This window comes from Taudactylus pleione, unplaced genomic scaffold (genome assembly GCF_031769625.1).
Source record: "Taudactylus pleione unplaced genomic scaffold, aTauple2 ptg000332l, whole genome shotgun sequence".
Taxonomy (NCBI): Eukaryota; Metazoa; Chordata; class Amphibia; order Anura; family Myobatrachidae; genus Taudactylus; species Taudactylus pleione.
In genome coordinates this window covers 3,149,930-3,166,878 of record NW_028284733.1, presented here as the reverse complement: position 1 = coordinate 3,166,878, position 16,949 = coordinate 3,149,930, and the positions used below count along the sequence as shown (strand labels likewise).

The following is a 16,949-nucleotide window of genomic DNA, read 5'->3' as shown; positions in this document are numbered from 1 at the left end:
TATCCAAAATGGTTTCATGAAAAAAAAAAAAAAAAAAACGTTTTTTTTTTTTTAAGATTTGTAAAAAAAAAAATCTGTTTTCAAAATAACGGAACATTGGAAACATCGTAAACATTGCGACCATCACGCTGTTCAATTAGAGACTGGATACAGGAACCAGGTATGTTAGAGGCATTAGGGTGAGGTTAAACTTACTTTTCCCCAGCGGCTGCTCAGTTTTGCAGGCGCTTTGTAGGGGGTCCTTCTTTGCTGACCGATCAGCAGTGATCGGCAGCACAGCAGACAGAGGGGGAGAGGGTGCTGGCAAGCAGAGGGACCGGAAGGTCCCTCTGAGAGCAGCAGCTGCGGGATGATTCTCTTCCTGCAGCCACCCTCATGTTTATCTCTCTGGTCAAAATTTTACGTCCAGTACAGATAAAGAACTGCCTGGTGTTGGCAGAAAATTACATCCATGCCAGGCAAGTGGTTAATGAACAATGATAAGAAGGTGTTTTTTCCGAATGTGCAGGTGACCTGCAGCTCAACGACAATAATCTCACTCCATATGCATACATCACAGGAAAAAAATGAGTAATTGTCTTGTGAGCGCTTTCACGTAAGTAACCTGAAGGTGTAACGTCCACCAATGTTCATCAAAACTCCACATGAATGTCATCCTCTGTGGTCCAACAAAGACTCGATCAGCAGTGTACAGTTATACCAACCTCCTCTCTCATATTAATTCCTCATGTATAGGGTGTATGGTAAATTCCAACCCAAAAGAAACAGAGAAATACATATAGTGCAATACAGCATTTTAATCATGTGTCTCAGCCACACATGTAATAAAAACAGAAAAAAATATACATAGCACAAAAAAAAAGACACACATTAAAAAACTGTCAAATGCCCTTAATGGTGGTCATGAGGATAATTACAAGCGGCAGGTAAAAACTAACAACAGGCAGTTCTTATGAGCATTGTGTCATCAGACACCACATGTATGAGTCCTGATTCTCCCACTCCAAAGGTATTGCCTCCACTACTGGGCATGTATCCACCTCACCATAACCTTTCAGCGCACCATCCTGTTATCACCCGGTCCTCATTGTTGGAAGTTATAAACTTTACACCTTCAGATGACTTATGTGAGAGTGCTCACAAGATAGACTGTACATCCTACTGTAATATCTAAACTATATATCATAGAACTTTTCAGTTCCCTAAACAAAACATTTACACATTCACACTGGCAGTTTTGTGGATCGTAAGAAATGCAAATGACCATCCAGTGTACTCCTGCTGTGTTTGCTCAAAGTTTCTCAATGTCTCAAAGATGTTTGTCTTTGTCAAACGTGACAGTTTTCTGCATTGTCTCTGTCCATGGTTTAAAATAAGGCTTGCTGGAATGTAACATCAGCTCCTTCATAGTTGAATTGTACACCATTCAGGGACGAGAGAGAGCGACAATCACCAAAGAGAAGGTGTCCACCGCAGTGCCGCAGAATTTGACTCCCCCACATCCAGCGGCCACAGGGCCAATGAAAACTATCTGCCATACATGTCCTGCTCGTTCTCCTCTGTATATAGAGCCCATGTCTTCAGTTAGCATTTCCTTGTAGTTCCACAGCTGACCTGTTTCGCATTTCTCCACGATGTTTCTTGCATCATCTGTTTCATGGGAATTCCCTTTCTCTGGGCCCAGGCATGCAGGCCTTCTGCTCCTCTGTGGTCACACTGCACAGGAGCCCATGCTCCCAGATGGTACAGTTCTCTTCACTCCTCAGGGGTAAGTGCCACTGTTCTGCCTTGAACCAGTACTTCCGTAACTTCATTGCCATCTAGTCCAGTGTGGGCATTGACATGGCCCACTGACACAGGCCTATTGTTGCACAGGGCAGTGCCACCCCAGATAACTGGCTGGAATGCTGCTGCTGTCCAGCAGTGTCCTTAAATTGTCCGTGTGGCTGATTCATCTGTGAACCACATAAGTTGCAGCTGGTTTTCTTTTAATTTGGCATATGACTCTGCCACCTGAACTCATCTCCCACCTATTTGCTGTAGGAGGTAGCTTCTCTTCTTCATGGCTCTGCCTGACAGTCTGAAGAGATGGCTGCATTACTACAGAAAGAGTCCATAACAGTTCAGTATTGGTGCAAACAGCACTATAATACAGTCCTGGTATCATTGACAACAACGGTTTAAACTTGACAAGCCCAGCAGACGGCTGTGATATAACTGGTACAACGTAAGGGAATTGTCGTTTGACGCATATCCTTTCTTGTAAGTACCATATACCATCGTCTATGTATCAAAGTCTGATTTTGCATTCCTTTGTTATGCACAATTGACATGTCAGGTCTGGTAGTTGTTGTTGGTGACTGTGCATCTTTCAGCTGATTTAAAACTATTGACTGATTTTGTTTTTTTTCAGGATATACACTGGGGTCTGATCTTTCTTATTACTCACAAACAGCTTTTCTACAATACAAAACCCAGTGTTTATATCCCAAATTTGTCTCTGTTCCTCTCTGTTATCAAATAGCATTTCCCCTATCAGTTGGTATGTTGTGGGTGCAAGACAGTTGTGCATTGCCATATGTGATGGCTCACTGGTTATCAGTATCAGTGTGTTTCCCACCACTACTGTCTCATCAATAGCTGATAACCCATAAATGTCATTTCAAAGAATTCATTTTCATTATTGTGAAACTTCACAATAACTCTCTGGGAAGAAATATCATCATGGTGGCAGTTTTCTGTCTTTCTGCAATCCTCCCCATCTCCCACCCCCTGGCTCTTGGTAATTCCCATTCATCACTGGGCATCATAAACCCCCCATCATCACTTAGCCCAACCTTTTCTAATGGGCACCCAGGCAGTTTCTGAATCTTGTTCAGTTCATCACAAACCAATGGTAGGTCAGAAACTTCATTTTCTAACACATCTTGCACACATTACTTTCCATTCAATTCAGCACCATACTCTTGTTCTAACAATGTGTGACTATCAAGATCTTCTGCAATATCAATACTTCTCTCAAGTACAGTTGTGTTTGTGAAGTGCTCTGTTTCTCTCTCCCTAGCAGTTGCTAAGTATCGAATCCCCTCCCTACACCTCCCTTGTGAATTCAGGAGACAGTGTGGATTTAGGTCTCCTCTCTCTATCTGTGAGACAGGCTTGCTTATCACAACTGATTTCTTCTGTATAGATTTTACACTCCCTCCTCCCTTCACAACATCTACGGGACTATGCAAAATGTCATTATTTTTATGCTCATCAATAAAAGGCAGTGAAAAACAACATTATGCTTTCTGTGGAAATCAGCCAGCTCAATTTCCAATTTCTGTTTTTCAATGTTACAATATTTCTTAAACGTAAAATAAATTTTTCCTTGTTTGTTTCAGTAACACAACGACAGTAAACAGACAACATGCACATATACTGTGACATACAGTATACACTCTGTGACTGATCAGGTCACACCTCCCTCATTAAAATGAGACAGAGGAGCATTCCTTCAGGTCAACACTGAACCGTAAAAGCAAATTACAATAGGTTTGCACAACCTTTTAACCATTGACTATACATTCTAAGTAGATTTATGACTATTAACCCTTTGTTTCCCCCCTCTGACACCATTAATGTTCTTGGTGGAACGAGATAAGATTCTTTGGATACTAAGACATTAATCAAGCCATACAAACAAATATCAGTTAAAAAGACATTTATTTAAAAGTAAAATAAAAAGTAAATTATAATAAACACTTAACTAGCTTGACAGATCATCTACTCACAACATAAATTGTTTCCTTCCCAGGAGCCCCTCCAACACCTTGGAGCTGGATCTCATACATTGAGCAATAGGCTAATTGTATATTGACAAATGACAGCTTAAATAGGGAAAAAGCTCATAAATTAGCATTTTAACAAGTATAAAGGTCATGTTTGGAAATATACATACATATTAATAGACAGTAGGGGGCACTGTTGCCTTAGTTATGAATGTTAGCAATCTCAAAAACAACTGTGTTTATAGTGTATGCTTTCAGATAAGATGAAGGTAATACCAAATTGACTCAGGATTAAGTATGTCTGGTCACAGAACTGAACAGTGACCTTTGCTTCTCTCTGTCAAAAACACCTTATGAAATGTCTGACCACCTTCTAATGTCTGACCATTATCTATTGCCTGATACATTTATAAAATCACTAATCACAATATGGCTTTCAGCAACCATATTCTGCACTCCCATTATACTATGTCTATATTTTGATACCTGTGCTCCTTGCACTGTTATTATTTTAAGTGTGAAGTCCAGGCAGCAGCTGAGTACCTACAAACAAGTGTGTGTTTTGGTGAAGGACACTTTGTTTTGGTTTAGACAGTGCAGGATTTCATCAGGTATCATAACAGAGGTACTATCCACTTAACATAAAGGGCGGAATTCAATTGATTATTCCCCCCTTCGCACCCGACGGAGCTATTCTATTGTTGCTCCTGTCGGGTGCGATCAGCTGCTAGCGCTCAATTTCAGCTCGCAGCCCCAGAGGGGTGCGGGCTGAAATCAGCGGAAAGTGTCCTGTTTGGGCACTCAAACGGCACTTTTCGCGATCGCGCCCAGCACTTTGGTCGGGGTTAGCAGTTTTACGCGGCTAAACCCGACCACTTTGGGTGCAATCAGCGTGAAACGCTTGCACAATTGAATAGCGGCCCGTGATCTCCTGTCACTTTAGACGGGAGATGAGGGCCGCGAAATCAATTGAATTCCGCCCAAAGAAAGCATCAATAAATCAATGATTGGGTAAAGTCCATATGTCCTGGGAAATAATGTTACCACATGAGTCTCACCATCAATCATGACAATCAAAGGAAAATTATGTAATGACTAGTAGCAAACCAAGTGTATGTATGCGGTTTGTCACAAAATACAATGCATCAATCTCTGACTAAAATTTAATATATGAATTTATTTAATGTAATCAGAGAGTATAAAGTATCTGGTCGATTTGTGTTCAACCTGAGAATTTTTATTTTTATAAAACAAATCTTTTCCATAATTTTTACATTTAAATTTATTTCTTTTACATAAACTTTCAAAGACTGCAGAACTCCAAGAATTCACATACACTGATCTACTGGAAAGAGATGCTACAGACCTGTATGATACTTTAAAGGTAATAATGTGATTAGATTTATAATTGACATGCTGCCAAACTTGCCCCATGTTCAATATTATTCCACACAAAATACTCCTGCCATTTATTCAAAATAGGAAAGTGTAGTATAGGAAAAATCTGGTGCCCATGGCCATACCTTCAGTTTGAATGTACAATTCATCCTCAAAAAGATTTGTATTGTAAACTGAAAACACTCAATTACAGTATAAACTCAGTGCTTCCTTATCTAAAGAAAAGTGTGTTGCTTCTATACCCATTTCATGTTCTAAGGTGATATCAGTGGAAACCTATCAGACCCTTGGTGTTCTGTTCACTGTGAGCAGGCTGCTGTTCCAGGCTTTGCAAGTGAGATTCAGTATCACTAGGGCAGTGCTGCTTGGAGTAGGTTTGGCATCTGCACAGAGGCTTGTTGTTGGAATGCAACAGCCATAACTTGAGGTGCCTGCAAAACAAAATTCCCAAATAGGAGAATGTAGTATGAGACAAATCTGGTGCCCAGGGCCATACCTTCAGTTTGAATGTACAATTCCTCCTCAAAATGATTTTTATTATAAACTTAATATGCTCAATTATAAACACAATATTCCCTTTTCTAATGGACAATATTTGTTGCTTCTATACACTTTTTATGTTCTGTGTTAGCATAGAGGGAAATGATCTCATCATTGGTGGTCTGTTCACTGTGAGTAGGCAGCTGTTTCGAACCCTGCATGTGAGATTCAGTGCCACTGGGACAGTGCTGATTAGGAAAAGTTTGGCATCCACACAGAGGTGTGGGGGATTTCAGTAGTTAGAATGCAACAGCCAGAAGTTCAGGTGACTTCGCAGGGGAGCAAACACAGACCAGCATTAATTGGGAATTGCTCTGGCAGTATTTAAGGACACTTCACCTAACATTATTTATTTGGTGATTGGTCTACAATCAGACTCTGACCTCCTGACTCTGTGCCTCATTTATAATGTATATTTATGCTACCAGACTTTGACCTGTCACTGCCTTGCCCATGTTATATTAGATATCTGCACTGCCAGACACCATTTGGCAGTTTGTTACATTAGCATTTGAAAGTAAGTAGAATGCTGCAGCCATAGTGAATAACAGCCCGATAAGTTTCCAACTCATAATCAACCTGACATGTACAGTCAATATATCCAAAATATAAAAAGAGAAATATCTGATCCTTTTAAGTAATTTATTGCATTTAAAACATAAAACATTTAATCATCGCATATCAAATGTAAAATCAATTGTTTTGTATTATGGAGTAGCAAGTTCTCCTATCAGATCTCATGTGAATGTGAAAGTTTAATATAGGTCATTATAGAAGTTCCTGGACACCTATTTGTAGCTCTCAAACACATACTGATCCAGCCAGGGGTGTAACTAGACATAGGGGGCCCCATAGCAAAATTTTCATGAGCCCTCCTAGGTCCCATGCAACCCCCCCCACCTCCTCTGTGACTAACCTCTTCTCTGTGGATGCATCCTCCTTCAGCAGTGTGCTGTGCATGGCAGGCACATCTCCTCTCCCAGTCGGCTCCATCTCTCCTCACTGACTGATGCTGGGATGAGCTATGCTGAGCCTGCTGGGACATCCCTGGATCATGGCCACACCTCCTCCCAGTATCACTCAGAGAGGAGAGACTGAGGCAGAGCCTGCCCTACACACCACACTGTTGCAGACGAGGATGTGACAGCACCTTAGGTGCAGGGTAAGGGCTGGGCCCCAGAGGCAAGCCAGACCCCATAGCACCTACAGTAGTTATGCCAGTGGATCCAGCTCAGACAATAATTTCTCATCCACAGAGTCTACATTCAACATGTTTCTACTTAATTAAGTCTTTGTCAAAGTATAATGAAACACTTGCTTACACTATTTCTATATGGGAAAAAAACTTTTATCAGATGCAAAAAACTAAAAACTCCATCATCAGGAAGCTATATTTTTATTAGCTAAATTCCTCTTTTTTTTCTTTTCTTCTTAATTTAGATTTATATGTTTAAGTCACTTGATTTTCTATAACTTTACATATACATTTTTCATTATACTTTAAACTGTTACTTTGACAAATTTTAATAAACACACCATTAGAAATCACAATATCAATCATATTACGTCATAGCATTATACAATGAATTTATTATTTATCCCCAACAAGGATATTTGCAGTTCTATATACAGGGTAGAGATACCAATCTTCTATATGGTAAACAGGAACAGAGCAGATACAAATATGCCCAGTTACATCATTGCCGCTTGTGCAGTAAATCACGGCGCGCATGGTGCGAGTCATGTGCCAGTGAACGGTTATGGGCACCCGTGACCCCATAAGATTGTTTGGTGCAATCACAGTGTGATCCAAAGCGTACTGTAACATATGCAGCCACATGGCGCAATGCATGCTCACATTTGCAGCATGAATCGCAAAGATGTAAGTGAGTGCATCTATAGTAGTCTTTTGTTGTGAATGTATACTATATTTGGATTTACATTTCATTTATTTATTTTTTTACTTGTTTCATCTATTTTCTGTAGTCAATGTGCATTTATGTCAATTAAGTTAAAAAAATTAAGCCCATGTACAGTACAAAAATAAAACTGTGGTCAATCCTATTCCATGTGAAGGGTGCGATGTGCTGTTACAATGACTTTAAAACGCTGGCAACAGACTGGAACATCGCACCCTTCACAGCCCGACTCGACCCTGAATTTGCCAAATTTTGCCCTATGGCTTCGAGCAAAATTTGGCGAGCCAGGCTGCCGTAAAGTGCAGCCAATGCCATGATGACTCGCACTGGTGAGATCATAGAATGGAATTGGATTGACCCCCTAAGTCTCAAAATGTTCAGTGAGTTTAGGGATTTTGTTTAAAAATCTGTTAGACACAATTCTTAGTTAAGAGCTGGTTTATTATAATAAATACAAGTTCAAGACTACAATTAAATCAAGGTAAGTTAGTAAATATTATTCTCAATAAGAGGAATAGTCATATACTTCAGCTTCTGTTGCTAGGTAAGAAACAATTTACTGTGCACAGCTAAGACCTGATGGACTTCTGTGTCAGAAGAATCATTGCTTCAAGTCTTTTCCAGGGGAGATCTAACATGCGTTTGCCACAATACTTCCTATACCCTGTTTCTTTCATGTCTCACATTCAATCATTTACATGTAGCCAGTGAATACAAGCTACTGATAAGTGTTACATATACTAATGGTAACAGTAAACATTATTGGCTAGCATACTTATCAGAGGTGCAGCTCGTACATTGTCATACACAAGGCTGCACACTTGTGGGAAGCAGATCAGTTTCACAATGCAGTATCTGGTAAGAATGTATGATTAGGCATTATATGATATCAAGAAAATCACTAATTCTAGATATTGAGAGCCCACAGTTCTAGACTGCATCAGGTACATTGTTACACTTTCTGTGACTCAATTATTGGGGTTTTAAGAATCCTGCACTGGTTCCCTTGTACATAGACTTTATATTATTCCCTTTTCTCCCAACAACCTTCATTTTAGAATATTTTCAAACATAATACTATTCCAATTATTGGCAGTAATTCCTATGGAAGGAATGGTGCTAACTTGCTCACTGAATATGATTTAAATAAAATGAAGAACAAAGGGTGCACTCCAGGGACTTTCAAAAAAATTAGTCTCTGCTTAATTTGCAATCATCATAAAATGTCACCTTTATTTATTAATTGTTAAGATCATGAAAAAATAGATAATGAGAAAATGTGTAAAAAAAAGAGATCATAGGGCCTGATTCAGACCCACTCGCAAGCGGCTGTCCGCTCGCAAGTGGGTTGATGGTGTGCACTGCGCATGCGCATGACGGAGGGAGCTCCGTCGTGCGCATGCGACAGACGCGACGAGCGAAGGACTTTCCTTTGCACGTTGTGTCTGATCAAAGGGGACGTGCTGTCGATGTTGATTGACAGCACGCCCCCTTTGGTGGGCGTGCCTCCCAAACGGAGGCGTTCCCAAGGGAACGCCTACCGTCTGAAGCCGGCCCACTGACATCACTAGTGATGTCAGTGGGAGTGATTTTGGCTCTGATAGAGCCAAAATCACTCCAGGGCTTGTGGTCGAAAACCCCGAACACAGGCTTCTGGTCACACTGGCGATGGTCACGATGGTCAAGACCATCGCGACCATCATCCTGCTCGCTCGTATGAGCTGTGGGTGGTGACCCACAGCTATACGAACGTCCAGGAGGACGCTCCATTTTTATGGAGGACGGCCCTCATTCAGAGCGAGCGCTCTGCTCAGAGCGTCCGGCTCTGAATGAGGGCCATAGTTCTTAAAAAGTAATTAAACAAACCACTGAGTCAGTATCGTTCAATGTATTTATTCACTATATGTTGTCCGATCCCTCACAAGCTCGGTTATTTAAATAATCTACTGTACTCATACATTTAATGTTTTATATTAACTTCCTTTCCATAAGCAAATATATTATTCCATTTATTTTGCAGTTATTTGATATCATAAGTTAATAATATCTTCTTATAGTGCACTTTCCTCTGTGGGATCATTCATTTTCAGGCAGCAGAAAGAGAGTTGTAACATTGTAATCTATCTGTAACATCAGTGTTACTGTTGCCAATTATTGGTGTTCCTGTTACCTATTTTATTGGCCATTTCATTTGAAAGAGAAATGGGATGAGAAACCACATATATTCCTTTATATTTTTTTACTGTGTAAAAGGAAGAAATACCTTTTTATATTACATTTAATATGTCATAACCTTTTATTTTAAATCAGTGTGATCTTCATCTGTACATAATGGGGGTTTGAAACCCAAATTCTCAAACTTATTAATGTGTTAGTTCACATTGTGCTGTGTATTTATTAATTAATAGCACCCTCCTTGTTATGAGGGAAGCGTGTATTAGAATGCGGAATCTGCACTACATATATTACCACCCCTGTGCATTTCTCAGGCCGCCATTACACTGTGATCATGAAGCCTTTAATGTATTGGCAGCCAATAATAAATAAATACACAGCACCCCGTGAACTAACGCATCAATAATACCCCTTTTCCACCCAAATTCGGGGTCTGACCAAGAGTTGGAACTGGGGGCCTGATTCAGAGCCGGACGCAATTTGCGCTCGCTCGTTCAGAAAATGGGGCTGGCTATTTAAATTGAGCGCTCGCTCTTTGCGGTCTGTTGACGCCTCTATGTCTGAGCGAGCGTCTGAAACATGCGCTCCCTATTTTGTAAAGACACCCCTTGGCCGTTCGCATCATACGTCATCTCCGCTATTTATTAGAATAATTGAGTACATCAAAAGGCGTATGAACTGCTCGCTATTCTTGTGGTAGCATTTTCCTACCACAATCATGCGAGCAGTTCAGGCTAAAAGACAACCAAGTGACGTGGTCGATGACGCTGCTTTGTTAATTATGCACACCCTTAAAACGCCCGTTTTGACCATTTGGCACGCCTGCGTTCGGATCTCCACTCCCCGTTTTCAAGCACCTTCCCCTGTTACCACCCACAAACGCCTCATCCTGTCACTCAAATTAGCAGGCATTCACTATTTTGCGAGCACATGATTTCCGACCGCACTGACTGGTTGGCGCATGCGCATTACAACCCATACTCATGCACAGATGTGCAAACATCACTCGGAGCGAACAAGCGGACGCTTACGAGCGGCTCTGAATCAGGCCCTGGGATCCTATCCAGATCAGACCCGGAATTTAGCCAGCGCCGACCCAGGATATTCCCGATTCGGCGACGTTCACACCGGAGTCGGGTCTGCATAGAATTTGGGTTTGAAACCATTAGTATGTACAGATGAAGTAACCACAGAAAAAGACTTTGTATAAATAAACTGAGGCTTGCCAGTAATACTGATGTTCTCAGTTTACACCAGGCGCACATGAAACACAATTGTGGTGATTTAAAAAAAATTGGTGTAAATAGATTATTACAAAAATATATGCATTTGTAATTATCAAATGAATACATTATTATTATCTTACACAATCAGCAGCACTGCAGAACTAGTCTGACATACAACTACAAATACAAAAGTTAAAAGAAATAAGTTGTGCTGTTGATTCTATGTCATTTAAATGTGCTTAATTGATCTCAGTAAAAAGCATCTCTGAATAATAAATAAACATTTATTAGACACACAATAAAATATATAGCATTATAAAATGTATTTCTAGGAAATACATTCAGCACAATGCTAAAGCTATTGTAACAACTCCTATAAATGATATATTGTATCTACATTTCGATGTAGTAAATCCACTTGTGGAAATCTTATGCTGGCCATACACCTACATGACCAGCATACGTTCCGATTCACAATCCGACTCCCTGGAGCTCCCTGGCAATCCCGGCAGCATATTTGTTTTATTTCAAAGCAAATGATCAGTTGTACGATCGATCGTGTGCCTCACACGCTCATTAGGGAAACAGTCATTGAAATGACTTGAATTGGCGCATGATGGATCACATGAACAAAATAAATGGCACGATCTGCACACGATAAGATGGAACATATGGGCTGCACATCTGATCATAAGATCCAATTTAAGGAGCTGAGGGAGCGCGCATCGGATCTTATCTTACTTCATAAATACACGATTTTCACAAGATCCATCATATGACTCGTCGAAAATCAGGCAATCAGCCCGAAATCATGCAGGTGTATGGCCAGCTTTAGGGTTAAAAATATAGAAAGTTAAGCTTCAATGCTCACTGCTTACTGACACACCAGGTGTTTGATATCCAGTGAATTGGCTGATATGTACCGGCATTAGGCTGGTATATGTAGTGTGCATGATCTCCCTTAGATCATTTTATGAGTGCTAGATGTACAAAAGTTGATCCACTGAGACGATACTCCAAACAGCAATAAGATAGGCAGCAAAGTCCATATGTTATACGTGGGACAAAGTAACGGCTATGACACGAGACAGGTACCTGACTGACCACGCGGTCCAGTTGCAGCCCCACGTTTCTGTCAGCAATGTCAGCTCCACCGCACTGCTCAACATCTCAGCTGCCAGATGATTAGGGGGCCCATTTATTAATGACTGCTTTTGCAATGTGCTCAGGGCATGTCAGTACTGCCCATGATCACATTGAAAAATGCGATCATAACAGCTGGATGTATTATCTGGCACATGCTGGGTGACAGGCTCTGAAAGGAACCCTTCCCTGCGATGTGGCCAGAGTGCATTTGGGGCTGCTGCCATTGCGCAGTCCCGCGGACTGCACATGAGGGGCGCCCATTGCCGGTGGAGGGTTCTGGGAGATCCCTCCACTGTCTGATATGTGGTAAGTACCCATAGGCTACAGCGGCTAACACTATCTTCTGATGGCGTTAGCTGCTGGGGCCAATATCGGGAATGCTTCGCATTTCGGATATTGGTACATTTGGCAACATCGCATCCCCCATAGAAACCTATGGGAGAAGCAGCTGCCAGCGGGACTGGAGGGATCGCAGCAGGTATCGGGGATACCTGCTGTGGTCACTCCTTGATACATCCGGGGGATACTTAATATTTGAGGTAAGCCCCAGAAAACGTGTGTTTTCGGGGATTTTACCTCAAATATTCAATGATAAATGGGCCCCTATATCTTGGTTTGTGCCAACACCTTTGTGCGCATAAGTTGGTGGTTGCGGTGAGCAGCAATGTCCACCTTGGATTAAACAGCAGTAGCACTGGTCACAGTGATAGCTCCATTCGCGCATTTCACTACTCTCTTGGATTTTTTTCAAAAATCATCCGGCAGCTGACATTGCTGACAGAGACATGGGGCTGCAACTGGACCACGGTGTCAGTCAGGTACCTATCTTGTGTCATAGCCGTCCCACATACAGTCAGGTCCATAAATATTGGGACATTGACAGAATTTTCATATTTTGGCCTCTATTCACCACCACAATGGCTTTGAAATGAAACAAACAAGATGTGATTTACCTGCAGACTTTCAGATTTAATTTGAGGGTAATTACATCCAAATCGGGTGAACGGTGTAGGAATTACAATGGTTTCTATATGTGCCTCCCACTTTTTAAGGGGCCAAAAGTAATGGGACAAACTAAACAATCCTAAATCTAACTTTCACTTGTATTTCTTCCTTTTACATTGTAAAAAAATATAAAGGAATATATGTGGTTTCTCATCTCACTTCTCTTTCAAATGAAATGGCCAATAAACTAGGTAACAGGAACACCAATAATTGGCAACAGTAACACTGATGTTACAGATAGATTACAATGTTATAATTCTCTTTCTGCTACATGAAAATGAATGATCCCACAGAGGAAAGTGCACTATAAGGCCTATTTCATACCTGCCGGTTATGGCCAGCCGGCAAAAAAACGCTTGTTTTTTTGCCGGCTGCAAAATGCAATTAATCATGGAAGCGGGTGGCTCTTTTCAGATGGCCACGGTCGTCGTGTTACAGCCGGGAATATCCACTGAGAAGGACGGCTGCCGTGCCGTACCCATGTAGTCCCTGCAAGCCAGTGGTGTCTAGGAAACCATGTTTCCTTTCACACTCATCGGCAGGCTTTTTATTTAAAACACTTTCTGCGACACCAGTTAGAATGAGAATACAGATGTGTCCTCTTGCATCCTTGCCGATCACGCTACAAACATGTGCACACATCAGGCAATGTGATTACCTGCAGCTGCATATGCTATTTCGCACACTGTGATTGCACCATGCAATGCTACATAGTCGCGGGTGCAAACAAAGTGCGCATATCCACTCGTGGGTGTGCACCTTGCACCATTCGTGGAGCGATTTTCCGCATACGCAGAATAGATGCAAGAGGACATATCTGTCACAATCAATTGTTTTTGTTGTGTTGAAATATTAGCTTTTGTGAAATTACTATTAATTGCTATTAGTATAGTATTGTATAGTGTTTTATATTGTTGTACAGTATACTCATTTAATTAATTTATATTTAATAAATTATACCTCCTTTATATTATGAATAAAGTATAAATTTGATCTTTGACAAAAAAAACCTATATATAATATGTCTGTATGTGCATCTAAACACACAGTTCTGTGAAGTGTAAATCAATTTATCTTTGCTTCTTTTTGCAGACTAACAGAGTAGATGATGAAGCTGCAATGTCAGACTATGTGAATATACAGAAGACAATCTGAATTTTTCCAACACAATTGCATTGACTTAAATTGTGTTAAACAGATAAAACAATTACCCAATGAGTGCACTTATTTCCTAAATGCTGTCATAATGTTTACTAGAATATCTGTACTGCAAGTTTTCTTATAACTATTGTCAAAACCTATACACCGTGCATTTTTATCTCTCCATGTAGTTTGTAACTTTGCAACAGGCTACATACACTGATGTTACATGTTATTATCGTTCTTACCTACTAACCCGGAATGTTTGGAAGGCTCCCGAAACTCAAGTGAAGTGGCATTCTACGCGGCCAATAGCGCAATTTGCACAGAATTGCGTCATTGTGGCCCCGCTCCTACTTCATAATGCTTGCAATTGCGACATTGCTAAATTGGGGACAGGGCCGTTAAGATGCAATCACGCCATCTTGATGCCCACTCACCCCCCAGATCTCATCTGGCAAGTATGTGTTATATAAATCTGTGCTGCAAACCATATTGCAGTAAAAGTCATATCTATTTACTTTGTATCAAAAAATAATAAAGTGCACAAACGTTTAAGTAAACCCAACACAATCTGCATACTGAGACTGAGATGGAATGTTAAGAATGTTGTTACTTTTTTCTGCAACACTCTTAATTTCGGCATGGGAGAGTTACCGATGAAAATAGTGAAGGTGGCAGTAAGCGAAGAATAGATATAGATAGTACATATTGCATCCGTATTAACAACATTTTTTAATGTCATGAGTTTTGTCCATTAAAGATCAATTTGATCCCTGTAACTACAAGCAAGACAATCCAGCAACTCATCTTGAGATTGCAGTCCCTTGTGTATAATGCACACTAGTGACTACAGTGCTGGCCCAAAGTAATTTATTAGTTTCCTCACTGGTATTTCCAACTGGAGAAGCATCCACACTGGTTATTTCTAAGCTTAGATTGAAAACAAAAATATGAGGATTCACACAACCTGAAGAACTAAATTCAGAGTTGGTCGAAGCGGCCGCACGGTCGTACGCAGCCGATGTTCGCTAAACTGCGCATGCCTACAGTTCGCAATGCGCGTGCGCAAACTAGCCGCTACGATCAGAAATGTATCTCTCCTTGAACACAGCCAGGTCGGTAGTTTGAGTGACAGATTGCGGCGTTTGTGGGTGGTAACATGGGAAGGTGCTTGAAAATGGGGGTGTGCCTCATTATGTGAACGGCGTTTTATGGGAGTGCATAATTAACAAAGTAGTGTCATGGCACACGTGACAGAGGAGGTTTTACACTGACCTGATCGTAGTGCTTAAGAGAAGGTAAGGTCAACCTTTAGCTCTACGACCAGTTCCGATGGTATACGATGCTCGCGATTAATCCTTATGTAGCTGGAGATGACGTGCTACGTGTACGAGATGTGGGCGTATTTTTAGCGATCCGACCGCATCCACCCCTTGGTCGGCCAGCTAACGATCCAACCTTAGGGACGCAACATGCGTGTGCATCATTAGCATATCCGGCCCCTTTTTCTATACGACCGTGCGGCCGCTTCGACCGACTCTGAATGAGGTCCTAAGTGTCTTCGAAGATGCTCATTATGAGATATCATCTATTGCTAAAATTATAAGATTTCTTTACTTTTTACTATTATTTGGGAGGAGAAAACGGGGCAGGTTTAATTTTTAATTCTTAGGGGTAAATTTACTAAGAATTGCGTGCAATCCCTAATCGCAGCTCTTCAATGAAATGTTTTCTGTGCAAATCACAAATTTAATTAGAAACGTGCTTGCATGACTATTGGCATTGGATGATGATACTCAATGTGTTGTAGCATGTGTGAGTTCACTCAAATTGACCCTAAATCACACATGAATTCACAAATCCCGAATGCCCTGAAACTCGCACATCAAGGGCCAAATGTAATAGGGTGAGCATTTAGAATGTTTTTGTATATATTGACAATGTAGCCCTAGGAATCTGTACATACCCAGCAACCATCCTTCCAAAGATTTGTCCAGCTTTGAACTTAGGGATGACTGACTGTGGATAAAGGCATCATGACATGAGCCAGGATAGCCCACGACACTTATGATTTGTTTTTTTTTGCATCAAAAATCACCTGCTCATTTGTCGAATTCCCATGATGGCAAATTAGGTATAGTATTTGTGGGGCCTAGCCATAGCTGGTCTCTGCCAAATGTGTGTACCCATTTGGCATGTCTGAGATGCTACATAAAGCTAACATCCATGCCACTGTGACTCCTTGTAGGGAAGCAGATATAGGTGTAGAAAAGGGGTCCTTGAGTGCAGCTAGGACTTGGCCAGGTAGCAGGAGAAGATGGCTTGCGATATTCCAACCACCCTCCCCCCATCACTGAGTGAAAGTTCTCAGTAAGCAAAAAAGTACATAACAGCCGTTTGTATAGGTTTCTGTTTCTGTTTTTAAATAAATTGTTTTTAAATTGTATTTTTATGGACCTACTGGATTTATTGAGTGCACAGTCATAGCCTACATTTTCACACATGCTTTGGGAGGAGTGCACACCTCTCTAATTCTGACAGCTGCACCAGTCATATTCATATTAGGATTCTGACACATGGGAACTAGCGACATTGCACGTTATCTATGTTCTTTTCCTTTCTGA

General features: G+C 41.0%; 1 protein-coding gene across 1 annotated transcript in view; it reads left to right on the top strand.

The window, feature by feature from the left end:
* Window positions 1-14,995, top strand: part of LOC148509091 (sialic acid-binding Ig-like lectin 13) — an 85,761-nt gene extending 70,766 nt beyond the window's left edge. Inside the window, exons 8-9 of the mRNA XM_088443649.1 lie at window positions 5,083-5,157; window positions 14,275-14,995. Coding sequence (XP_088299775.1) covers window positions 5,083-5,157; window positions 14,275-14,337 — 138 coding nt within the window. The 3' untranslated portion in view covers window positions 14,338-14,995. The remainder of the gene's footprint in view (window positions 1-5,082; window positions 5,158-14,274) is intronic.
* The last annotated feature ends 1,954 nt before the right edge of the window (window positions 14,996-16,949 follow it).